Consider the following 27,229-nt stretch of genomic DNA (forward strand, 5'->3'; position numbering starts at 1 on the left):
ATCAGCCTCTCCTTCATCACTCTGCCATGGCATTACTGCTTGGATTCTTTCTGAATGTCTTATAATGTGGGTGAGGTTCCTGGCTGGAGAAGGTGCACCTCCTGCCACACATCTTCTGAACCCTCTATACGGGCATCACCCTCTATACGCCTTCTCACCGAAGCCAAATTCAGTCTACGTGACAAACTTGTTGAAAAAAAAACAACAAGTCTGAAGTTAACCGGAGATGTAGCAAGCGTCTTTAATAGGGAGTACAGCAATCATGGTCCTGTGGGGCGCGCTTGACCCGGCATGGAGTATAATTAGCATCATTCTGAGGCCAGTCCCCCAATATTTCAAACAATTGATTTGTCCAAGATCATCAGTCCACGCCCCATTAGGTTGGCATCCAATATTTTTAAGGTGTGACCGATGGAGGTTGCCACCTATGCCCTTACTGCTCATGCATAAAAATATGAAATCTGACCCAAAAGTACAAACATTTGCTTGCGTATCTGATTACATGGGGCAGTGGTAGCCTAGCAGTTAAGGAAGCGGCCCCGTAATCAGAAGGTTGCTGGTTCGAATCCTAAATCACCAAGGTGCCACTGCTCACCAAGGGTGATGGGTTAAATGCAGAGGACAAATTTCAATGTGTGCACCGTGTGCTGTGCTGCTGTGTATCACATGTGACAATCACTTCACTTTAAAAAAAGTGATCGACATCATCGATCAGTTTCTGCTTGTACATGTTTTCTCAGGCAATCTAGATGCTCTGTTTTAATTAGGAATGGCCATACTTTGAACTAACATTTGAGAATTGTTAACACAGCTGCAATATTCAAGGACATCCCAAGCTCCCTATACTCTTATCTTATCTTTTTTCCCAGTCTTAGGACTGTGTGAAAGGATCAGAATATGCAAAGGCCGCAAAAGGCCTCAAAGGCCTAAACAATAGTCCTTAAAAATATACAATACTGTGAATTCCCAAGACTGAGTTAGGAGCTGCCTAAAAGAGTGCAAAAAAAACTCCCCCATTCACACTTGACTCTTCTTCACAGCTGTACACAGAATCAGAATCAGAATATCTTTATTGTCATTGTAACAAGTACAACAAATCAATGACCCCAATCAAGACCTATAGGGTCAGTATGCCCCTATATCAGGATTAATCTTAAATCAAGAACTAAAAAGTCCTAACCCACAGTGTATTTATCCCTGCTGTTGATCATAAACTGATCATAAACCAAAAAAAAGCATTCTTTTTGGTCATGTAAGATCACATGACCAGCTTCTGGTGAATTATGGAACAGCTACATTCAAGATTTGATATTTCATAATGGAAGACTTTTAAAGTCTTTATTGTCTCAGCTGTAATATTAACAGGTAAACTGGGGTGGAAGATCAAGAATTTAGTCACTGTGTCGAATTCATGACTGGATATGCTGTTACGTCTCGGTGATTTGGTGTGTTTTTGTCTGGTGTCTGTGTTGTGTTGCAGGATGTTTGGTGATGGCCAACTGAACCCACCTGTTCCTGCTATGGTTCCGCCTCCTTAGCGGTTTTCTCTGCGCCTTCTTCCCGTTTTCTGGTCCCTTTTTATTACTATTTCTTATTTCTTTATTTATTTATCTTTTTCGGAAATAAATTACTTGTTTAATTGCTTCGTTTAGTCTTAGTGGGTTTTGTCTTTTCTTTTGTTATGGGCCGTACCCCTAGACTGGCACGTAATCGCCACGATTAATAATATTGTTTGATTAGACACCCTGAACTTTATCCAATGCAGAATGTAATGTAATGCATGTAATTGAATGTAATGATATTAGGATGCCTTAGTTATCATAGGTGTTTAATTTCTGTCTCTTTAATGTCTTGCACCTTCTGCAAAGCCACTTACTCTCCTTGACATTTTCTAAGAAAAATTGCTCTTTGTGCACTGTTCCTGAATGCTTACATCATTCCACCTGGATTTCCTCAATGCATTTCCTCCCTCATATTTAAAATTGCAACCAGCAAACTTTCCACATTCCTTACGCTCATTGCAGAGAAGCAGTCAATCCTCTGTTTCACACTTCTTAAATTTTCTATCTGCTTTCTAACCACTCTTTTCATGGTTCACAATCACAGTGACATATAGTAGTTAGTAGTGTGTGTGTGCGTGTGTGTGTATATATATATATGGACATTTATTAGTAGTATTGTATATTTTAAGGTTCAACAGGCTACATCCTTGCATTTAATCCCATTAGTTTGGCCTAATTTCACATTTCTACATTTGACCTTTTTTATTTAGGCCAGGTAATTTTAGTCAACATGAAGTTCATGAACTTCCTGGTTTTGTCCTAACAGTATACTTTACATTTCTTTTCTATATTTGTTACTGTTTTAAAGTGAAAAAGTGAAGTGATTGTCACATGCGATACACAGCTACACAGTGAAATGTGCCCTCTGCATTTAACCATCACCCTGAGTGAGCAGTGGGCACCATGACAGGCGCCCGGGGAGCAGTATGTGGGGACGGTGCTCTGCTCAGTGGGGCCGCTTCCTTTACCGCTAGGCCACCACTGCCCCTAAAAGATACCGTGTGTACCTCTTAAAGGTACAGTGTGTAATATTTTGCCATCTGGCAACAGCATACAGCATCAAATTTGGGCCACTATGTAATAAGAAAGCTGCCCATTATTATTTTAGAAGAAAGGAAGTGTTTTCCACCCAGATTACCTTCAGGGTGCTTCTATCAGGCGTTTGAGGGGCTCAGCGCTGATGATATCTGTTCGTGTTGAGCAGATGCCTGTGTCAGGAACCGTATCTGGCGTAAAAATGTTGCCAAATCAATTATGCGGAACAACAAATTGAGGAAACTGTAATTTCCACCACAATGAAATGTCAAATACTATTTAACCAATTTCCACCCACTCAAGATGTAGACATTGTGGTTCTTCGTTCCTGTTACTTTTCTCTCTTGTATGAACATACTTGGCAAATTTAAACATGAGTCGGGTTCCAATGATAACACATCCATCATTACGCAGTAGAACCAGATTTAATACCAACTTCAACGTACAGTTCTATGCAGCAAGTGCTGCAATAACTGGGATCACAAAACTGTTAAAAATATTAATTTGTAAAAACCGACCAGAGTAGCAGACTGATGGTGAAGCTGCGCGTTTCCTGCACAACACTAACCACCAGGAAGAAGAAAGGGATGGAGAGAGAGAAGGAGGGAGGGAGAGGGAGAGAGAGGAGGGACGGAGAGAGAGGAGAGAGAGGGAGAGAGAAGGAGGGAGGGAGAGAGGGGCGGAGAGAGAGGGAGAGAGAAGGAGGGACAGAGAGATAAGGAGAGAGGGAGGGAAAGATAGAAGGAGGGAGGGACGGAGGGAGAGATAAGGAGAGAGGGAAGGAGGGAGGGACGGAAGAAGAGAGAGAGAGAGAGAGAGAGAGAGAAGGAGGGAGGGAAGAAGAGAGAGAGAGAGAGAGAGAGAGAGAGGGACGGACGGAGTGCGGTTCTCTCGAGTCAAGATGGCGTCTCCTGGACATGAAGTCTGCTGTGCAGGTTCCTCGTCTCCAGGCTGGAAGTGTGGTCGCACCGCAGCGTTATGAAACTTCACGCCGGCCAGCACGTCCTGAAGTCGCGTAGTTCGCAGGTCGACATGGAGACGGTGTGAAGGAGAACTGTGGATGTTGATCTGCGCGATATTCTAGAATCCAGGTAACTTCACCGAAGTGTCAAAGTCAACATGACAAGTCGACGCTGATTAAAATGAGACAGAAAGCAGTGGAAGCGCCAGCTTGTCCCATGCTGCTCTGCGAGTGGAGGTATTTAGCGGCTGGAAGTTGGCAGGACCGAGTAGAAGTTAGGACACCGCGACGACGGGCTGGATCACAGACCGTGAAAACTACTCCAGTTTTCCCAGATTAGTCTTGATGTGAATTAGCAGCGACAAGCCCTTTTCCAGCCCTGATCCAGGATTAAAATCCCGACAGGACTGACAATATTACCTGTTCAGACGATTCCAATTTCTGGAAAAGTAACGAAGCTTCTCACAGTATAATCTGTCAAGCGCTTTATTGCTTCAGATGGTGGAATATGTGTCCATGTTATGGTGATTTACTCTGTAAAATAGGGAAGTTTGTACTTCTCTCACCAGAACAGGCGTTTGCTGTAAAAATGGAGACGGAAGAAGGGTCCGGGTGGACTCGGGGGACGGGCTCGGGCCCGGGCTTGGACGTGGACCCGGGGCCCTGCTGCTACGCCGGGTTCGAAGGAACGGACGTTCCAGAGCAAGACCCCAAACCCCAGAACAGAACCAGAAGCCCGAGCTCGTCGGTGTCATCGCCACCCAGTTGTACAAATTACAGGTAAAACCATCAGAACCGGTCCGGCCAGAGCTGGGTTTGGGCTCATTCTTTCACGTATGATGCCTGTACAGATGCCTCCAAACCTCTGGCAATGTGGAACAAACAGCACTAAACCCAAGAATGTGACCGGAAGTATTTTACAGTCTGGAATGTAGTTCACCTGAAGTAAGAATCTACAGTCATGGCCAAAATTGTTGGCAACCCTGACATTTTCTCACAGGAAAGTATTGCGTTAACACATGTTCATTCCCTTTGTATCTATTGGAACACAAAAAATATGAAAAATATGCTGGACAAAATTATTAGCACCCATAACTTAATATTTGGGTGCACGCCCTTTGGAAAAAAGAACTGAACAGTCGCTTCCTATAACCATCAATAAGCGTCTTATGCCTCTCACCCGGAATTTTGGACCACTCTTCCTTTGCAAAGTGCTCCGGGTCTTTCGTATTGGAGAAGCGCCTTTTCCCAACAGCATTTTTTAAGATCTCTCCACAAGCATTCAATGGGATTTGGATCTGGGCTCATTGATGGACACACAGAACCCTCCAGCGCTTTGTTGCCATCCATTTCTGGGTGCATTTTGAAGTATGTTTGGGGAAGATCTCAAACGCAAACCCAGCTTTCTGACACTGGGCCTTATAGTGCGTCCCCAAATTCTTTAGTGATCCTCAGATTTCATGATGCCTTGCACACAGTGCCAGATGCAGCAAAACAACCCCAAAACATTATTGAACCTCTGCCATGTTTGACTGTAGGTACATTCCATTTTCGGTAAACAGTAGACTGATGTGCTTTACCAAAAAGCTTTATCTTGGGCTCATCTGTCCACAAGACATTTTCCCAGAAGGATTTAGGCTTTTTTATGTCTCTGTGTCAGCAGTGGGGTCCTCCGGGGTCTCCTGCCATAGCGTTTCATTTAATCTAAACATCGAGGGTAGTTCGCTCTGACACTGATGCTCCCTGAGCCTGCAGGACAGCTTGAAATTCTTTGGGACTTGTTTGGGGCTGCTTATCCACCATCTGGACTATCCAGCGCTGCAACCTTTCACCAATTTTACTCTTCTGTCCACGCCCAGAGAGATTAGCTACGGTGCCGTGGGTTGCAAACGTCTTGATATTGTTGCAAATCTAGATCTCTGGTTTCTCTGGTCCTCAGACAGTTCTCTTTTCCTCTTTCTGTCGTCCATGCTTAGTCTGGCACACACAGACACACAATGCAACGACTAAGTGAACGTCTTTCCTTTTTATCTGCTTTCAGGTGTGCTTTTTATATTGCCCCAGGTGAGCGTCACATGCGTGAAACTATTTTTTTTTTTAATCCACAATTTTGAAAGGGTGCCAATCATTTTGTCCAGCCCATTTTAGGAGTTTTGTGAGACATTATGTCAAATGAGCTTTTTTTCCTCCTGTTTTAGTTTTGTTCCAGTGCACATAAAGGGAATTACATGTGTACAGCAAAACATGTTAATGCAATACTTTTCTGTGAGAAATACTGTTGTGCCAACAATTGTCCACTTTATATTAACCACACATACCAGCTTAAAATGCTTTATTAATCCTTCATTTTTCTAATAAAATCCTAGTACAATGCAGCTGAGAATTAAATTGCTCAATCGGTCAATTTTCTTGAGAGACCTATTGGCTATTACAGTTAAATTACCAAAAAGGAAGAGTTTCTATGATATTATGTGCTGCCGCCAAGCGCCAGCAGCGGGACAAGGATGGGTCCAGTGTGAAAGACCTAACACGTAAAAGGTGCTTTTAGTTTAATTAAACCTTCTTATAGCAGATGTTTCTTTTAACTGCTTCCTTTTTTGTCATTAGGAGATCTCAGTCTCTTCATGGCCCCAGTCCTGTAACCACATTTGGACCCAAGGCCTGTATGATGAAGAACCCAAAAGCCATCATGTAAGTAAGATAAGAAGAACTTTATTTATCCAGAGGGAAATTCTCAGTGCAACTAGAGGAATTAAGATAATTAAAACTACAAGCAGTGTTGATTGGGCCTGAAGAATGCCACACACACGGGACGCTGCTTTCAGCAACTGTGTAACACGAGGATGTTATCAATTGTATTAAGTTTGGTGCATATCGGTTGATGTCGTAAGCTATTACTTTTTCCCACTAGGTGGCGCTGTGACTATTCCAGGAAGATCATTCATTCATTGTCTTGTACAGGTTGTAAGTTTGCAGATCGGTTGATGCTGTAAACTATTTTCACCAGGTGCCAAGATATTATCATTGATATTTGCCGTGATGACACGGGCAAGCCGTACAACGAAAATTCAAAGGGCACCTTTAAATCAAAATGATGGACCTCCTGTTTGGTTTGGGACACATCATAAGCGTGACGAGTTTCACGTATGTGCCGGGGCTGTTCCACTGAAATTTTCATGGTGGCTCTGTGGAGCCATTTTGCTACACCTGTGCACGGGACCCCTAAAATACGTTTTCAGCAAGTCTGATGTAACATCCTCATTCTCGTGTTAATCATGCAGACAAGAAAACAACATGAAGCCTCTTTGCTTTAGTATTAAAACATTACGGCCATTACGGCCAGTACATACACATTCCAGCTCGTCAGGAATTTTTTAGCCATTATGAACCCATTAAGGGTCTAGACCAGGGGTGTCCAAACTTTTTTCAATTAATGAAATATATGATGAATGATATTGGCTCACATCTAGTGTATTACATGTATTAAATTATGCTTCATAATTGAAAATGCTTTAAGAAAAAAAAATCTAATAATGCTTGGTAGAAAATCTGCTTTATTTTGGCTAAAGTAAGTGATTTGGTTTATTAACACATGGATAAAGTGTGATATATTTTTCTCAGCTATAATGGGAATAGCAATGCCCTTATTGGGAGAGTGATGGATGGCTTAATCTCAGAAGTAAGTTGGATGGTTGAAATACGAAGGACATCACATAGATTGCTGTCCATCATTTAGGTCCACCAGGATGCTCTTTAGAAGCACATCCCATAGAAAACAATGGGATGCAAACCTGTCTGAAACAGGATTAAAGTAATGCAGCACTTTATAGATTTAATAGTATAAAATCAGTAATTTGACATGTAAAGTTTTTAAGGTCCCCTTAGTGGTCCCTAAATTTCTGAAATCTCTTTCCGAAATTCCACCTTGGTGCAGAATTACAGTTGATCCAGTCCCACAATGAGATTTCCCAGGATGCACCATTTCAGTGTCTGTAGCTTTAAATGCTAATTAGGAGGAGAGCGGCCTATAGAATTACATCTGCAGAAATTGTCATGAACACTTCGTTTGGTGCAAACAGGAAGTAGTGTCAGCGTTTTTCCAGGAAAAAATTAAATGAACCAACTGGTTCGTCGTCATCTTGTGCGGTGGAATTAAAAAATTACATTTGTGCTCGTCTTAACATCTAAACACTTAGCAACTGCAATGCTTCTCACGCTGGGGCAGTAGTGGCCTACTGGTTAAGGAAGTGGCCCCGTAATCAGAAGGTTGCCGGTGCGACTCCTGATCTGCCAAGGTACTGCTGAGGTGGCACTGAGCAAAGCACCGTCCCACACACTGCTCCCCGGGCGCCGGTCATGGTGCCCACTGCTCACTCAGGGTGATGGGTTACATTTACAGCATTTACAGGTTTAAAGCAGAGGACACATCTCACTGTGTGCTGTGCTGCTGTGTATCACAATGACATTCACTTTCGTTCGGAAGCCATATATATATATTAATTTTGATTTCATCTTTAATTTCTCTGATACAGTATCATGTATGCTGATGCAAACCACCAATCTCAGGAGTGTTACCATGGTACTTATAGACCTCGTATTGGCTGAGATGTACTTAGTTTGAGTTTATTTCATTTTGAAGTAGGGATCTCTGGTAAAATATCAGCATGAAGCACATATGGCTGCCTGTGGTACGGTGAATTTATTTACTTTCCATTAAATTGAACTTTCATTCTTTTGTCCTCCAACATAATGTGTGTGATTTAAGGGTTGTTGGTGTAGAGCTGGGCCACACCCGAAGGTGGGGACAGATATGGTATGTTTGAAAAGATAAGCTGGAGCTCAGAGAATCTGATTGAATGTCCTGAAAAACTGGAATTGTTTTGGTTCAGCTTTGCGCCCGTGAGGATTTCCACAAAAAGTCATGCAGTGTGGGAAGAGATGATGTCACCTACCTTAGTCAGGTGACCATTGTAGAGTACAGGATCGCTGAAGTCTTGGTTCGTGTTGTCTATAGGCAGAGTGATGTCAGGTCAGGTCATTTTCAAGCTGATTTGCAGTGGGGTGGATGTGCAGGGCCTGACATTTCAGCACATGAGCAGAATCATGGTCTTCAATTAGCGTTTTCAGCAGCAAGTCGCAAATGGCAGCAGCAATGGCTGTGTTTCCAAGAGGGTAAGAGCAACTCTCTCTATTGGGAAATGATTAACGCGCAGACACAGATTTTCATATCAGTCTTTCTCTTCATTGGCAGTTGATAATGTAGAAATTGAATCTGTCTATAAAATGAAGTTACATTCATTCTGAATGATATTTTCATCTTAATTTTAGCTGAATTATCATAATCTAGCAGTAATTAGTATCATTATAGAAATAGACAAAATAAAGTACTATATTGTGTAGTTCAGAAAATGAAAACCACTGCTCGCAGTCTGATCAAGGACAAAAAGGAATTTGATTTTTTTGGTCAGAATTGCCTGGTACAGTAATCGTAACAGTTAAATATTGGGAGTAAACTGCATATCTGCACTCCCCTTAACTGCGTGAAGTGGGGCCACCGCTTCTGGATCCCATCCTGGTCGGTTGAGCACAGTGTAGGACGTGCCTTTGTCATGGCGTGCTGAAACGTGAGAGTGATGCAGGGAAGGACAGGGAGCCTTGCATCATTCATGCGCTTAATAAACTGTGGCTCTGGGCGTGACCAGCGGCCGTGTCACAGCTAGAAGCACTGCTTGGATTCACATAACATTGACATAAGAAAGTCATCTTGCTGACTGATTTCGATCAATTATGAGATACCAGCACTTGAGCGAGGCGTTGGTCTGACACTTGATACTGGTTAAAAGTAAATAAGTGTCTTAATTTTCTTTGTTTTAAATTATGAAATCTCAATGTTGTTATGTAAAACCTTACTTCAGCCATGGTTCTGTCTGATGCATGGGTCATGATGGGTTCTTTCAGGCACATTCAAGATCCTGCTAGCCAGCGCCTCACCTGGAACAATCCGCCCAAAAGTGTCCTTGTCATCAAGAAGATCCGTGATCCAAGTCTGCTCCAGCCCTTCAAAAACCTGTGCAAGTTTCTTACAGAGGTACACGTGTCTTTGAAGGAACCATCAGGACTCTCATTCTAAAGAGATGATTGTGTATTTCCCAACATTTTCATTATAACAAACCTGTCTAATAATAAGTGTAGTAGTATTAATGTGCAGTGGTACTTTAACCCATTTTGCTTTGTTCTCTAGCAGAAAAATATGATTGTTTATGTTGAAAGCAAAGTCCTGGAAGATCCAGCTATTGCCTGTGATGAGAACTTTGCGGTGATTAAAAATTATTTCTGCACATTCCGAGAGGGTAAGGATACATGTGTCTGTTCAGATGTTTGTGTGTAGACATTAACTTAATCAGATGAACATTTGTCCTTTTTAATAATTCTGTGCCTTCTGTAGAGTTTGATGACATATCCAACTGTGTTGATTTCATCATATGTTTGGGAGGGGATGGAACTCTTCTGTATGCTTCATCCTTGTTTCAGGTCTGACTCTTATTCTAAACCTTTTTTTAGAAAGCTTGTGACCCGGACAAAAAAAAAAAAAACCTGAATGCTTCATATACCCCTTTTAGGAGAGCGTTCCACCTGTTATGGCCTTCCACCTTGGTTCCTTGGGCTTCCTCACCCCTTTCAGCTTTGACACATATCAGTCTCAGGTCACACAGGTCATTGAAGGTGAGAACTATGGAGAGTGTTTGATATTCAAAATAAGGTTTGAATATTGATTAGATGTCAGTCATTATTTATGTGATTTGATCTATTTATTAATCTCTAGGAAATGCTGCCATCATTCTGCGCAGTCGTCTGAAGGTGAGGGTTGTGAAGCAGTGCATGGAGAAAAAAACCCACAAGGGCCTCATAGTCTTAAATGGAGACATGGAGTCATCACCCAAAACCTTGCAGTACCAGGTCAGAACAGTTTTCTTTTGCATTTGCTAAAATAATTTCCTGCACCCTGTCCCTTTAATGCATGTAAAGCGGTGAGGTAGAAACGAGGATGATGGGGGTAGAACCAGGGGATTTAGTCACAGACTGCAGAGCATGAGTAAATATGTAATTACAGTGTGCAATGTTTTTGTTCTTGCCTCACCTATCAATTATGCCTTCTGCATGTGTTCAAACAGTGAATCACCATGCAGATTATATACAGCCATAGGATACAAACTATGGCCGGGCTATATGGATCTCAATACATCGATTGACATCACAATATTCTGATGTGTTATGACCCGTCTATACCTGGATCATTTCATGTTAAACAGATTCAGGTCACCACTGTTCATATGTAATTTCTCTAAGGCTAGCAACCGTGCATTGCTGCTCTAAAAGGGGTCCAATGTCCTTTTTCAGGTTAACCTTGGACACATGGTGCAGTCTCACAATCCATACATCCCTTGATTTAAACTACCGCTCATAAAGCCATGTTCTCTGGTGGGAGATTTAACAGACTGTGTAAGACAAGCTGGCAGAGGCATCTTGGGAAACCATTTAGCTCCTGAACAAGTACCCCCTTCAATGAAATATGCCCTGATGGATGTACCCTCTTTCAAGCACCATAACGCATTGCAAAAATGATTCAAGAAGGGTTTGAGGAACACATGTGTGGGATGTTCTGGTGTTCTGGATGGTTTCTCACACTAGACTTAAAGGATCTGATACTGTAACTTTTAGTGAAGTCCAATTTTTGATGGCCATGAGTGGGTCCTACAACATTTGTACTTCGTTTGAATTCTCATCTGAATTCAGGGTGGTGTTTTTTTTTTTTTTTTTTTTTTTTGCCTGCCATCCTTGAATAAGAGGTTCTGTAAGAGCTTTGCTGACTAACTGCACATGATGTCCACTTTTCAGGTTTTAAATGAAGTAGTGGTAGATCGGGGACCCTCGTCTTACCTGTCTAATGTTGACCTGTTTCTGGATGGACACCTCATTACCACAGTTCAGGGAGATGGTGAGTCTTTTTAATACAAGGAATGCGTTTATCCAGCACAACTGGATTGCCTCTTTTATTTGCCAATGATCCTAAGGCTTATAATGCTGTGTCTTTTTCATGCCACCATCAAAGCATGGAAAACACTAATAGTTTGTTTCATCTTAACAATTATTCATGTTAACCGAATTGTTATTGTGAACTGTGTACAGCGGTTAGAAAAGTAGGAAACTACAAAAAATAGTTGTTTTCACAAAAAATGCCGATTTGTCATCTACACGGATACGTGGAAAAGAGAAATTCACTCTGGAAGCGTGATTTACGAAAATAACTGTTCTGGGTCCCCTGAAACACTGTGGAAATGTTCCTGTTTTTTTGTAGAAAATATTTTTTGTGTGGACTGGGCCTAAAGGGGTAAGGAAATGTGTGGGGATATGCAGGTTGGATGTAAATTGGGATTAAAGACAGGTGTTTTTTTTTTTTTTTTTTTTTTTAAATCAGGTTGCAGGTGCAACCAAAACATAATTGCCTGAGTCTAGCCTCCATTTCACCTCCTCAGCTTCCATTTTTCTTGCACTAATCGAAACACATGACTTGACCTCTCATTTACCACCCAAGCCTGTGTGAGGACAACTAGACCCATTGTGTTCTTGCAAAGATGTTCAGCACCAATATAAAGTTCTCTGCATTTAAACTAATTGCCCTAGTAACGAACACCAGAAATTAAAAGTGTTTTAGTTTTTGGGTACAGACAATCTAATCTTATGGCACCCAGACACTAAATAATGTAAGAACACTGATTCACAAAAAAAAACAACCTTTTATATTTGCAGGTCTGTCAGTGTGTGGGATATTTTGTATAGATATGGTAAGCTTTTGTGAAGGTGAATGTGAAGGTATTACACACAGGCAGCTACAGTACACGGCAGTGTTAGAGTACACTTCTTGGGGGGAAGGGGAGTGACACATTCCAATTGGCCACCAATTTACAAATGAATGGGAGCCATTTGTCGGTGATTGAGTTGTTCGTTTCGAATCAAGGTAGGGCTGGTAGGGCTCTGGTAGGGCTGAGGGGGTCTAGTGTTAATAGATTCTGGAGGTGGACTGGTCTTTGTTGAAATATTATTGAAATATTTTTTAAAAGCTCCTGGCCAATTGTGTTACAAATGGTATTTAAAATGACAGATATACATTATATAAGGTTTTATATTCATATAAAGCTGCAGACATGTATTATTTATTTATTTATTGAACTGTCCCCCAATGACCACCATATACACCGTGTTTTAGATTTCATGATCTCTGGTCTGCAGCTTTATGATCTCTTCACAACAGGTGTGATTGTGTCAACACCAACTGGCAGTACAGCTTATGCGGTGGCAGCAGGAGCCTCCATGATCCACCCTAACGTGCCTGCCATCATGATCACACCCATCTGCCCCCACTCACTCTCCTTTCGGCCTATTGTGGTACCAGCTGGAGTTGAACTGAAGGTAACGTTAAACCATTTTATTCCGACATTTCACATCATAGTGTATACATGTCAGTGAGATTTATTTAATGAGCCTCAATGCAATTTTACAAGTTTTTAGTCAGTAGAAAATGTGGTATTACAGAGAGAAGGGGGGAGACCAGACATTACAGTTGCACACACAACCATGTAACTTTGCCATCGTGTCTGTTTTCTCCTGTTTCCATCATAACAGATTCAGAAATACATATTCAGATTCACACATAATATATCTTATTCCCTGACAGGTCAAACCACTGCTCAGTGGATTTAATTTTGTGGCTGATAGATATTTATAGATTGTTGTATTATGCAATAAATATGTATGTAGAGGCCTATTACTTGTCCCTCTTGCACTAAACTTCTTTTCATTCCTCAGATCATGCTATCTTGTGATGCGAGAACTACAGCTTGGGTGTCCTTGGATGGAAGGAAGCGACAAGAGATTTGCCATGGAGACAGGTGAGCAATAGTCTGAAAAATATCTTATGACATAATATATATATAAAAGGATCAGTATACTAAAAAAGGAAAGTCATTTACTCTGCAGGAACAGTGATTAATTTGACTATGAATGCATGCATTTGTGATTGTAATATATTTGATTCAATTTCTGTTAATATATGGGGCCTATACAGTCACATGGCATATCTGTCAATCTGTAATGTTAGATGATTATCAAAATATGCACTGTAACCCATAGTTGCATACGGGCACATTCTAAAACTATTGTCCTATGAAAATAGTTTTAATGGTTTAAATTGTAAAAATACAAAAACGACACTTTTAATGCAATAAAAGTGTCCCCCATCTGCCAAATGCCCCCAAAATTGAAAGCTCATTTGTGCAGGTGAAATAATAATATATAGACTAAAAGAGAAATATTTAACCACAGCAATGAATTTGTGTTTGTGGTTAATGCATCTGTCATAGTTCATTTGCACTCTGTTGGTTGCTAAATTGCATGAATTATTTATTAAATATCAAAAGTGGTGGCCTACCGGTTAAGGAAGCGGCCCCGTAATCAGAAGGTTGCCGGTTCGAATCCCGATCCGCCAAGGTGCCACTGAGGTGCCACCGAGCAAAGCACCGTCCCCACACACTGCTCCCCGGGCGCCTGTCATGGCTGCCCACTGCTCACTCAGGGTGATGGGTTAAATGCAGAGGACACATTTCGTGGTGTCACCATGTGCTGTGCTGTAGTGTATCACAATGACAATCGCTTCACTTTCACTTTCAAATGATTATTATATAAAAGTAATAATGAAAACTTTTTCAATTTCACTCCTGCAGCATTACAATCACCACTTCCTGCTTTCCTGTCCCCTCCATCTGTTCTCGGGACCCACTCAATGACTGGTTTGAAAGCTTGGGCCAATGTTTACACTGGAATGTTCGCAAGAAGCAGACGTACCTCAGCTCTGAAGAGGAAGAGTTCTGAAGAACGTCATGGATGTAGAATGTCGATTTGTTTTTCTCCTCATTTTTAACATGCACTTTGTTCTTTTTGGAGTTATATGTCAGGGACCATCTACTCATGTTCAACTTTTATATGGAAGAAGATATGTGGGCTTAAGTCTTTTATTGTAGATGGTCTAAATGGCCTCTTATTCCAGAAACCCATAACACCAAATTGACCCGTTTAATAGCCATTTCATGGCCCAACATTTGAAAGAATTGCTGCTGGATTACAGGTGCCTCAGCTATTTAAATCGACTTTACTGTGCCTTATTAGAGCATTGCATTCGGGTGAGCTGATTTTTGATCAGCACTGTTTTACACCACTCCATGATCTCCTTCACAAATGAAGCAATAATTCATGCTGAAATCTAAAAGTATAGCAGCATTTGCAGTATATTATTGTTATAACAATAATAGTTATGTTTTATAATATTCATTTGTCTTTTGGCACAATAAAACTAAAAGGATTATGTTCCATGATAAAATCACTGATCCAAGTGCTCATAACTAACAACATACAGCAGCAGCTGGTCTTGTGACAATCTGACCATGAATTATTTGGCTTTTGTTTTGCATTAAGACATTTGTGTAGGAGATTAAAATATGAATTCTGAAAAAAAGAGTATCCAGGTTTACTACTTAATATTTACAGCTGGATATCAGCAGCATAGAAACATAACATACAAGCAGTAGACGTTTTGCCGGGTGTATCGTATAAAATTGGTCAAACTATTTAAAGACACACATGGTCAGATCAGTAAAGAAAAAGTCTGTAGCATCAAGAAACCACAAAAGGATGGAATGTAAAAAAAACGCTGAACATGCATCTCACCAGACTTACTGAAAAATTAGCATTTTGATTGACACATTTTGTTTACCTCAAAAATCTGAAATCTGTTGTGTTCTCTGTTTGATATTTAGCTGTAAATATCACTGAATAAAACTGGAGGCTCTTCATCTTTTGATCACAAATGTGATCAACAAAAATGAATTAGTTGGCCTTGCTGTTTATGTATATGTGGAATGATACTAAAATAATTACATGGAATTCTGAACAGTAAATGCTTGACACAGGAATATATTTTAGTGTGAAGAAATAAGCATGTTGCATAGCTATCTTAAAGCAAGCTAAGCAGTAGTAGTTTGTCAAATTATAGTTTGTAACATATGGCTCGGCATAATTAATTCAGATCTCAATAGTTGGGGATTGAGAATAAACGGTAAAGGTTGCGATTTAAAAACTCATTTAAAATGTTTGAGCTAGTTTTGTTGTGCAATTTTATGTGTTAAACTTATCATATCATTCCAGGGGACATTCTATGTACACTGATTACTAGTTGGCAGGATAAAATTGATGATTTGGCATGATCCTAGAGCTGTTAGTTGCTCGAAATACTCTTTATTCCGAGTCCATGCATAGAAATCTATTCAATCATGGCTGCACAATTTACCAATTGCAGTCAGTGCACTAATGGTTTCAGATTGAGTTGTGTGTGATATCACCACCCCCCCGGACATTCCTTCAACCATTCTAGATGAATTGTCAGTACGAATTTGTTCATAGGTGTCAGTATGTGAGTGAAATGGTGTGTGTTCACTGGGGTGAGCTGGCACCCTGCCTTGGCTCATATGGGTACCGTTCGGTCATTATGGATTATATAATATTGACCTGTTTCAATTATATTTTTGTACTTAACCTTTAACCTGACTGTAATTGGTCTTGATTATAACGGGTAATTAATTAATTAATTAATTAATAATTAACGGCCATATTATAACATTAAAAAATGGTTTCAGTTGTTTTTGCTGTTTCCTTCAGTACAAAATGCTGTACCCCTGTAGTAGAATCCAAATGTGTTCTTTTTCTTTCTCTGTATTAACTAGCAGCTATTGAGAGACTTAACAATTGTGTTTTGTAGTATATATAGATATTGGATTTTCAAAATGATTGCCTCTGGCTGCAATAATGTAATTTTCAAGAGGAATTCCCCAGGATGGACTCACCATAACCATGTTTGCTGAACTGGTCACTATCTAATCCAGCCTTCTGATGTTACAAAAAAACTACTAAACATACTTTTATTATTTCAATTACAGAATAAGGTCAATGTCTTTGTTTCTTAATCAATTTTCTTTCCTGTCAGGCTCGGTTTTATCCTTTCATTGCCTCAGGCCGGTAGATTATGTTTCCTACAAAAGAACTTGAAGTCTTGGAAAAACTTAAAACTAGATGTTTTATAACTTTCAATACATTCATATTTCAGAAGCTGACAGTGGAAGTGAAATTCTGAAATGAAAGGCACAGATTTACTGAATTAGTTAAAGGTGTAGACTACCAGATGAACCCTTCAATATAATATGGTCTAATGTAGGCATCAAATCCTTGGCTTGTATTGTGACTTATGATATGATGAGCCTTCTTACATGTTATTTACTTCACGTTAACCTACACTGATGTAAGGATGGACATCACGGGAGCATGCCTTTTGTGTTGCAAAACAGCTGTCTGCAGGGGGAGGTGTGTCATTCCTGTGTGGATGGTTGTGGATCCTAACCAGTCTGGCTTCAGAACAGCTCATTCCACCGAGACTGCCCTTTTGGCGGTTACCGAGCAGCTACATGCAGCCAGATTGGCAAAACTGTCATCAGTTCTTATTCTCCTCGACCTATCTGCTGCATTTGACACCGTTAACCACAAGACTCTCTTGTCAATCCTGAAGAGGCTTGGAATTCGGGGCTCAGCGTGGCAGTGGTTTGCTTCCTACCTTGATGAGCGATCTTACCAAGTGACTTGGAAAGGATCCACCTCTACCTCACGTAGACTCTCCACTGGTGTCCCTCAAGGCTCAGTGCTAGGTCCTCTCCTTTTCTCCCTCTACACGAGATTACTTGGTGAGGTCATTTCCTCACATGGATTATCCTACCACTGCTATGCTGACGACACACAACTCCTCTTCTCCTTTCCTCCCTCTGATCTTCATGCTGCTTCCAAAATCTCTGCATGACTAACAGACATCTCGTCTTGGATGGCAGCCCATCACCTCCAACTCAATCCCACCAAAACTGAACTAGTATTCATTCCAGCAGATTCTTCACCACATCAGGATCTTGCTATTTACCTGGACAACTCGCAGCTCTCTCCTTCTGCAACAGCCCACAACCTTGGAGTAACAATAGACAACCAACTCTCCTTCTCAACTCACATCAGCAATCTTTCCCGCTCATGTAGATTCCTTCTCTACAATATCAGACAAATCCGTCCTTATCTGTCAACCCAGGCCACCCAACTACTGGTTCAGTCCTTAGTAATCTCACGACTGGATTACTGCAACTCCCTTCTAGCTGGTCTACCACTATGTACCATCCGACCTCTACAACTCATACAAAATGCAGCAGCACGACTGATCTTCAACCTTCCCAAGTTCCCCACACCGCCCCTCTGCTACGTTCCCTCCACCGGCTCCCAGTAGCTGCACGCATCAGGTTCAAAATACTGATGCTGGCCTACAAAGCCAAACATGGAGCAGCACCATCCTACCTCACAGCCCTTATTACACCCCGCACTGCACCTCGTATACTCCGAGCCTCCAGTACTGCTCACCTGGTCCCTCCATCTCTGAAGGTAAAAGGAAGACATTCATCTAGACTCTTCTCCGTCTTGGCCCCTCGGTGGTGGAATGAACTTCCCCTCGAGGTCAGAACAGCTCAGTCACTGAGCACCTTCAAACGACAGCTCAAGACCTTCCTCTTTAAAGAATATTTAGATTAATTTGTAATTTTCTTGTTGTCGAACTTTGTGTACAGAATCTACAACAGAGTGAATTAAATAGATGTATTCATAGTTGGGGTCCTAGTGAACCGGAATTGATCTCTTCATCGATGGTAACTTGAAAGCACGTTGTAAGTCGCTCTGGATAAGGGCGTCTGCCAAATGCCGTGAATGTAAATGTAAAATGTGCGTGAAGATTCGGCACCTCTGTTTTACATGCCTTTTGTCTGACTGCAACGTGTGAAGTGTCAGCTGTCAGGACCGCCCACCCTCTTTGTCTTCCCCAAATGGGAGGCACCGGGGGCGTGACATCATAAACAACAGGTTCTGATTGGTCAGTGACAACTTCCTGTAGGCCAGGGGTATAAAGGTCTGCTCACATGTGGAAAAGGGGCTCTGAGCTTTCTTGCTTAGTGGGTTTTCCATCGGAAGCCGGAAGGCATCTGAGTCTTTCTCTCCCCCTCTTTTTCTCTTCTCCCTCTTTACTCTTTCTTCTCATGTATATGTTCTCTGTAACCTTGGTACCTTTTTACATTCAATATTCACATGTAACTACAATAATTATTTAGCGGTGTTAATAAATTAGAAACTATTAATTTTTAACCTCCATTGTGCCATGCCTCTTTCTGCCAGGTAACATCAAATTGGAGTGGTTGAATACAGTGCTTTGTGTGGAGGGAGAAAGAGTTTTTCTACACACTCTGTTCTCTCACCCCACACCACATTGTCTTTTTTACAATGGTGATCCCAACGTGATACCTTTGCTCGGATGTGGATCTGTGACCGTAAGTCTTTTTATCTGAATTTTACTGCATAGGGAGGAATAGAATCTATGTGCTTTAATTTAAATAAAAAGGATCTACATATCCTAAAAAGCCCGGGACCGTAGAAACCGAGACATCCAAATCCAAATGAACATAGACTAATTACTGTATCACTTGCAATGTGGCATGTAGATATGGCTGGCACAATAGATGAACCCACAAACCAAACTGTAACCAGTAATAACCAGGATTTGTGACATTTTAGATTACCGGTATTACATTGAACATAAACCATGTCCCACGGTGAACAATTTGATAATAACCGATCAGGGATTGGAAATTGCACTGTTAAAATTCATTGTTTACATTTTAAATTCATGTTCAGTATGATCAACATGTTTAGGATCAGAATTTATATTTATGTGAAACTGTTTTTCTCTCTGAACACCTCAACAATGCCATAATCTCAAATAATAGCTTTTAGTGATAAAGGTGTAATTCTCCAATCACATGGCAACAAGCGGGATTTTTTATTTGTATTTATTTTTTTCCCGACCACTGTTGTTGATTGAGCTTCGTTAGCCGGTGCAAATTCGCAGTGTTATGAATTCCCTAATAAAGGTGTAATTCTCTAATCACATGGCAACAAGCGGGATTTTTTATTTGTATTTATTTTTCCGACCACTGTTGTTGATTAGACTTGATAAGCCAGTGCAAATCTGCAGAGTTATGAATTCCCTGATATCATTTTAAGCCTCCCACTATATTTACATGTTTTTTGCATTACAGTATCTGATCATTGTTGTCATTTGTTTTTCTGGTTTGGTTTTAATGTACGATGAACACTGTTTTTCTACATGCACAATCTGTATGCAAACCTCATCACACTCCAGACAAAGAACCCAACCAAGTGTGAAAAGCCCTGGATCAAGTTGAATATTCTATGTATGCTGCTGTGTTTGATCCATGTCAAGAAGGCAGGTTTCCCTGCAAGGGTGATCTCAGACGCCTGAAGATCGCAAAGGACACAGAACCACAACTATCGGCTACATTTGAATTCCCGACTGACCAGGACGGACGAACAAGCAGATACACAACCATGACCCAATTGTGATCCCCATGGACCCTGAATACTCGAGTGCCCCAGGGGATCAAACGGCTGTCTGTAAGGATGGACATCACGGGAGCCTGCTTTTGTGTTGCAAAACAGATGTCTGCAGGGGGAGGTGTGTCATTCCTGTGTCGACGGTTGTGGGTGAAGATTCAGCACCCCTGTTTTACATGCCTTTTGTCTGACTGCAACGTGTGAAGTGTCAGCTGTCAGGACCGCCCACCCTCTTTGTCTTCCCCAAATGGGAGGCACTGGGGGCGTGACATCAGAAACAACAGGTTCTGATTGGTCAGTGACAACTTCCTGTAGGCCAGTGACAACTTCCTGTAGGCCAGGGGTATAAAGGTCTGCTCACATGTGGAAAAGGGGCTCTGAGCTTTCTTGCTCAGGGGGTTTTCCATCGGAAGCCGGAAGGCTCCCGAGCCTTTCTCTCCCCCTCTTTTTCTCTTCTCCCTCTTTACTCTTTCTTCTCATTTTTATTTTATCTGTAACCGTGGTACCTTTTTACATTCAATATTCACATGTAACTACAATAATTATTTACCGGTGTTAATAAATTAGAAACTCCGCTGCCACAGAATTCATGATTAAATGCGTCGCCAGGTTTTAGGGCAGAGTGTAGTTTTATGCGCCATTTACACGTTTTATGCTTGTTCGAGTCCTCAGAATGTAAACGAAGTAAATCACGAGGTCTGTGCACTTTAACACGCCCAGTTGCTGCCACACGACGTGTGGCATCAACGTCTCTTAAGTTCTAAAAAAAATAGGGTATTCCTCAATTTTGTTTGGCTGTTCTCTTCCCAAAGTACGGTATTCCAGGTGATTTCATCACAGGTCCAGTCTGCACCCTAATAAAATAATTATTATTTTAGGCGAATGTAATTCGACTATTTAATTAATTTCACTGACAAATCTGACTCATTTTAGGTACAAATAATGTTATGTAAAACAACGTAGAACTTTTTAAGCACTGTAGGCTTCACGACTGGCGCTAGCTGAACTGTACGAGGCTATCAGCAAGCTCCAGACCACGCACCCGGATGGATTTCTCATCATTGCCGGCGATTTTAACCACGCAAACTTGAAGTCAGTTTTCCCCAAATTCCATCAACATGTGGACTTTGCTACCAGAGGGGAGAACTGCCTGGATAAAGTCTACACCAACGTGCGTGGTGCCTACAAAGCAGCAGTGCGCCCACACATCGGTTCCTCAGACCACGCCACAGTGATGTTGCTGCCTGCATACTCAACACTGCTGAAACGCACAAGACCTGCCAGGAAGACCATCAGAGCCTGGCCCAGTGGAGCCGTCTCAGCACTCCAGGACTGTTTTGAGTGCACGGACTGGAATATTTTTAGAGAGGCGGCGACGTACAACGGCTGCGTTAACCTGGACGAGTTTGCGGAATCTGTTACGTGTTACATCACCAAATGCATAGAGGATGTTACAGTCCTAAAGAACATCACCACCAAAGCCAACGAGAAGCCCTGGTTCACACCGGTCCGGAAGTAAAGCTGCCCTCAGAACAGCGAGGGCTAACCTCTCTCGCTCTATACGCCAAGCAAAGCGAGCGCACGCAAAAAAGATTCAAAATCACTTCAGCAACACAAAAGACACTCGCAGTTTGTGGCAGGGCATCCAGGCTGTCACTCAGTACAAGCCAGCACCAAGCAGCTGTACGGGGGATGCCACGCTCCCCAAGGAGCTGAACAAGTTCTACGCACGGTTCGATGCACTGAACAACACGCACACGACGAAAGCCATGCCTCCCATCACCGACCAGACCATCACCCTGCCTGCAGCCGATGTGAGGAGAACCCACGAAAAGCTGCAGGTCCAGACAACATTCCTGGTCGTGTGCTGAGAGACTGCGCTGATCAGCTAGCTGAGGTGTTCACAGACATCTTCAACACTTCGCTGAGCCAGATGATCGTCCCAGCGTGCTTCAAGTCCACCACCATCATCCCAGTGCCGAAGAAATCTCCAGTTTCCTGCCTGAATGACTACCGGCCCATCGCTCTGACCCCCATCACCATGAAGTGCCTTGAGAGACTTGTCATGGCACAAGTGAAAAGCAACCTCCCGCACTCACTGGACCCTCTGCAGTTTGCTTATCGCACAAACAGGTCAACAGAGGACGCGATGTCCACTGCACTTCACCTTTCCCTCTCACACCTGGACAATAAAGACTCTTATGTTAGATTGCTGTTCATAGACTTTAGTTCAGCATTCAACACCATCATCCCCCGGAGACTGTGTGTGAAACTGAGCGAGCTGGGACTGAGTACCTCGCTCTGTAATTGGATACTGGACTTCCTGTCAGAGAGACCTCAGTCCGTCCGAATCGGCGAGAACGTTTCCAGCACCATCAAGCTGAGTACCGGAGCTCCTCAGGGCTGCGTTCTCAGTCCACTTCACGACTGCACCGCCCTGCACAGCTCGAACCACATCATCAAATTCGCCGACGACACGACCGTGGTGGGGCTCATCAGCAACAACGATGAGGTACAGGAGCTGGCCGCCTGGTGCAGTGAGAACAACCTGTCGCTGAATGTGGACAAAACAAAGGATATGATCGTCGACTTCAGGAGAACTCGCCCCACACACACCCCACTCACCATCCACGGCTCCACGGTTGAGACCGTAAAAGACACCAAGTTCCTGGGAGTCCACATCTCAGACGATCTCACTTGGACCACCAACATCACCTCCATTACCAAAAAGGCCCAGCAGCGTCTCCACTTTCTGAGACGGCTGAAGCGAGCCAACCTGCCCCCTCCCACCCTCACTGTGTTTTACAGGGGCACCATATAGAGGGTCCTGACCAGCTGCATCTCCGCCTGGTTCGGTAACAGTACAAAGGATCATCAAAGCAGCTGGTAACATCATCGGAGCGTCTCTTCCGCCGCTGCAGGACATCTTCTATAAGCGCTGCATCAGAAGAGCCTCCTGCATCGTGCTCGACCCCTCACATCCATCACATGGACTTTTTACACTCCTCCCATCCGGCAGATGCTACCGCAGCATCAGGTCTCAATCCTCCAGGATGCGTGATAGCTTCTTCCCACAAGCCATCAGGCTCCTGAACACACACCTGCACTGTGGACTAACTCTGTTGCACCTCTGCACTTTACACCTCATTGCTGCAAATATGCACTATCACTACTGTTATTTATTTGCACAGTCTAAACATGTATATATCACTGGTCACTTTTTAACACTACATTTTTAGCTAAATTGTATATTCTGTATCCTATTTATTTATATATTGTATTTCATGTGATTCATCTGTTTTCTGTTTTTTTGTTGTCTACTTTTATGTTGCACTGTAAACTGGAGCCACGTCTTCTCGTCTCTCTGTATATCTGCACAATATATAGAAGAGATGACAATAAAGGTCACTTGAACTTGAACTTGACTGCCTACATGTCCCAGAATGCATTGGTGATCGGCCACCCGGAAGTAACGCACCAGTCAGAACGTCACAGTGACCGCGTAAATGTTGTTTGTATTGAACAACCAGACACGTGCGTCCGAGTCATTTAACGTTCGTTAGTAGCGTCTCCATAGTGACGTGAGAAGCAGAGTAGACGGATCGATGATTACGGTATGATCTCGTCCGTTTAAACTTCTTTTTTTTTTGCGTTTCTGCAAACACTGCACAAGTCGAGTATGATTTAATGTAGTTGCTTCATGCGATTTATCCTGACAACGTCTTCCTTTTTACTCCTAGCTGTATTTTACTGCTCAGCCTGTTGTCTCCTTCCCTGAAATTTGGCGTCGTTTCTGGAAGTTTTCTTGTGCGGTTCCCCGTGGCATCGCAGCAAGATGGCTCTGTTCGATTTCGAGAAACAGGTTCACAACATTCGTCTGCTCCAGTCAGGGCTGGCCTCAGGGGATCAGCCAGTTGTCCACACCAGTGGCCTGGCAACAGATCCTGACCACAGATCCTGTACCTGGGCGTGGGAACGACACAAAGAACTAGTCTAGTTATGTCTGTGTTGCCTAAAGCTTGTAATCGTCCCAGTGGTCTTCCAGAACAACTGGAAAGTGCTGTATAATCATGTCCCTCCTCCTGCTAAGAAGGGTCGCTACATCACCTCCGTCCTGGACCGTGTGCTCGATGCACCTGAACTCAGAGATGATTTCTTTTTTTATTATCTGTACTCCATGTAGAAGGTGGATTTTAGTTTTTGGGAGTAGATGGTCTCATTTATTGACCAGCTTTGCTCATTTTATAGACCTTGACCTGATGGATTGGGGAGGCTGTTGCCTCCCAAGGTGATGTTCTTCAGCTGATGAAGATGAAGCAGGAGGAGGACTACATTAGTTCTGGCTCTTGGAGCAAAGATGGCAACTTTCTGGCAATTGGGACCCGTGACTGTACAGTGCAGGTAATGCGCGTGTGTCAGTTGTGCGTCGTCTTAAATCGTTAATTAATTCATGTATTATTTACATTTAAGGCATTTGGCCGACGCCCTCATCCAGAGCGACTTACAACAAATGTAAATGTAAAATTAATTCATTTCAGCTGTGGGATGTAGAATACCAGAAAATGCTGCGCAGCATGACCAGCCATACTGCTAGAGTAGGCAGCCTCAGTTGGAACAACCATGTCTTGTCTTGTCATCATGATGTCCGTGTAGCAGAGCATCACATATCCAGCCTGAGGGGTCACACGCTGGAGGTCTGTGGGCTGAAGGGGTCCCCAGACAGGAAGTACTTGGCCAGTGGAGGCAACGACGACATGGTCTGGTCTGGTATACAGGAAGGAAGTGCTCAAATGGCCTTCTACAATGACCACCAGGGTGCTGTTAAGGTGACTTATGGCTCCCTGCCATGCATATTCCTCAAATTATGCAGTAGTTCCAATTGTTTCCCTCTTTCTTAAACCTAGGCCTTGGCCTGGAGCCCATGGCAGCGAAACCTTCTGGCATCAGGAGGGGGTACGAGTGATCGTCACATCCGCATCCGGAACGTCAACAGTGGGTCCTGTTCAACCTCGTTGGACATCCAGTCTCAGGTAGACAATCCTTCCATAACTCAATTTTTTATATTAATTAGTGTAATCATGAAACTGGACATGACTTTAAATGGCTATTTGTGTATTAGCCCAAAATTTGCATCTTTTTAACCTCCAGTTACTCTCATTTTTCCTGTTCAGATCTCTTCTCTGATGTTTGTACCCAATTGTAGGGAGCTAGTTTCGTCCCATGGCTTTTCGTATGACAACCTAACAATCTGGAAATATCCTTCCCTCTTTGGTAAGTTGAGTGAAATAACTTAACCTAGTTAACTAGTAAGTTGTCCCACAGACTTGTTCTGTAAACTGCTTTTTCTTCTCCTTCCCCCTCAATCTTGCAGGTCATGAAGGAAGAGTGCTCAAAATGGCCCTCAGTCCAGAAAGACCCAGTCAAGAAACCAAAATGCACCCCTAGTTTTCTCAATCAACTACTCAAATTATTCTATTCTATGTATTCATGTACAAATTGTAAATAGGTTGTTCAATATAGTCTTTTTTTCCTGTATGCCTTCGCTATTAGTTTGCTCCATTTATTTAAAAGTTTGTTTTTTGTATTCAGTTCAAACATATAATCAGTTCTTATATTGTATGACTTTATATATCTTATATCATTTTAAATAAACATACCTGACCAGTTGTCTACTGCTTTGTGTTTCTAATTACACTAGCTAGAATTTAGCTAGAATTTATTTTTAATCATCAGACCTACCTCTCATAAAGGGCTCTAATACTTTATGTAACAAAAGTTGTGTGCAGTGTTTCACAATGACACATACAAAAGAGTCCATTTAATAATGCTTCACCAGCCCTCCACCACATTCCGTACCCCTGGTATAGTACTCCAATTTAACATATTGGGCAAATTGTGTTTGTGATGATTGCCTGGGCTGTTTCCCAGTGGTCATCTCATGATGCCCTGTCACATTGTAGGCTTCTGGTTCTGGTTCAAGCATCTTCTCTTTGAATGTTAAAGGCTGGTTTTTCTAGTCACTTAGACCTCCTTCACCTTTCCTTGATGAGCACAGACATTTATATGAGCGCAAATGCTGCCATTTGCGTTAACATTTTCCTGTTGTTGACTTGCACAGTTTGAGGCATCACACTCTAAATAAATGTCCAAATTAAATATGTCAATTGCTTGGTCCAATTTGTGCAGAATGCTGTTACAGCTTAAGTAAGAATTTAATCACGTATATTCGGACATTGGAAAAACGTTACACAGACCACAGTGTCCACGCAGAGGTCATCTATAAAATCCAAGCATGCAGACAGCTAATGGGGGGATTTGCGAAAAGTTGAAATGAGTTCAGGGCCATGTAGGGCCTAAGAACATGGAAGGTAGCTTGCCTGACCGTGTTATATGGCCTGCTCTCAAAATGGTGCTTTGGAGGGTCTAGTCCTCTAGCTTGGTACTGCTTGACCATTTCCTTTTTTTGTAAAGTAGATAATGACCCAACGACTAACAGACCCTCATAATTCTACACAGGTGAACACGATCAGGGAACATTACACACGCCTAACATGAAACTACCCACCTCTTCCAGTTTGAACTTGGCCTACTATGTCTGATTTCTCAAGGCTATCTTTGCCTGTTGCCAAGATGGGAATGGTGCCTCTGACCAAGGAATCCTGGAATTCTGAGAGGGTTTGTACTCTTCTACCAGGCTTGAGATTGGAAGATAGAGTGCTCTATTATAGTGCTATGCTACTGAGGCAGCGTAGGTAGTCAGCGTAGGCAGTCCAAGCCGGTTCCACACCTGTGCCTTCACCAGCCCTACTTAGCATGGGATAGGGTGACCTCATAGATCGAAATTGGCCACATGAGCCGGGCCAATAGTCCAAACTGAAAGAACCATATCTTCAGCGCTGCTGGGAGTGCAGTGTTGACTATTTGCCTTAAGCCACTGATGGTATCCTGCCTGAGTTCATGAGGCACTGACCCAAAGGCATTGGCCAGGTCTACAAGGACCACATGCAGTTCTTTCTTTTCCTTCTCGGCCATTATTATCTGGTGCATCCTTCCAGGCATCCTAAGAACCCCTTAATTCCTGCCTTCT

At 42.4% G+C, this 27,229-nt stretch overlaps 1 protein-coding gene and 1 pseudogene across 3 annotated transcripts; both read left to right on the forward strand.

The window, feature by feature from the left end:
- The first annotated feature begins 3,403 nt into the window (after nucleotides 1-3,403).
- nadka (NAD kinase a) lies at nucleotides 3,404-16,595 on the forward strand. Of its 3 annotated transcripts, none has more exons than XM_028994659.1 (12): nucleotides 3,404-3,688; nucleotides 4,133-4,338; nucleotides 6,166-6,249; nucleotides 9,517-9,646; nucleotides 9,800-9,908; nucleotides 10,004-10,089; nucleotides 10,179-10,281; nucleotides 10,382-10,515; nucleotides 11,455-11,554; nucleotides 12,869-13,026; nucleotides 13,423-13,505; nucleotides 14,337-16,595. In XM_028994659.1, exons 2-12 carry the CDS (start codon nucleotides 4,148-4,150, stop codon nucleotides 14,482-14,484), a joined length of 1,326 nt encoding a protein of 441 aa, XP_028850492.1. In that variant the 5' UTR covers nucleotides 3,404-3,688; nucleotides 4,133-4,147; the 3' UTR covers nucleotides 14,485-16,595. The 3 variants fall into 3 exon arrangements, with proteins under 3 accessions (XP_028850492.1, XP_028850491.1, XP_028850493.1); XM_028994658.1 differs by having other exon boundaries at nucleotides 3,405-3,688; nucleotides 4,128-4,338; XM_028994660.1 differs by having other exon boundaries at nucleotides 3,405-3,688; nucleotides 4,128-4,338; nucleotides 9,803-9,908.
- Nucleotides 16,596-23,595: 7,000 nt separating this feature from the next.
- LOC114798623 (cell division cycle protein 20 homolog) lies at nucleotides 23,596-25,888 on the forward strand (annotated as a pseudogene).
- Nucleotides 25,889-27,229: the final 1,341 nt, after the last annotated feature.

The sequence above is a fragment of the Denticeps clupeoides genome, chromosome 10, assembly GCF_900700375.1.
Source record: "Denticeps clupeoides chromosome 10, fDenClu1.1, whole genome shotgun sequence".
Classification (NCBI taxonomy): domain Eukaryota; kingdom Metazoa; phylum Chordata; class Actinopteri; order Clupeiformes; family Denticipitidae; genus Denticeps; species Denticeps clupeoides.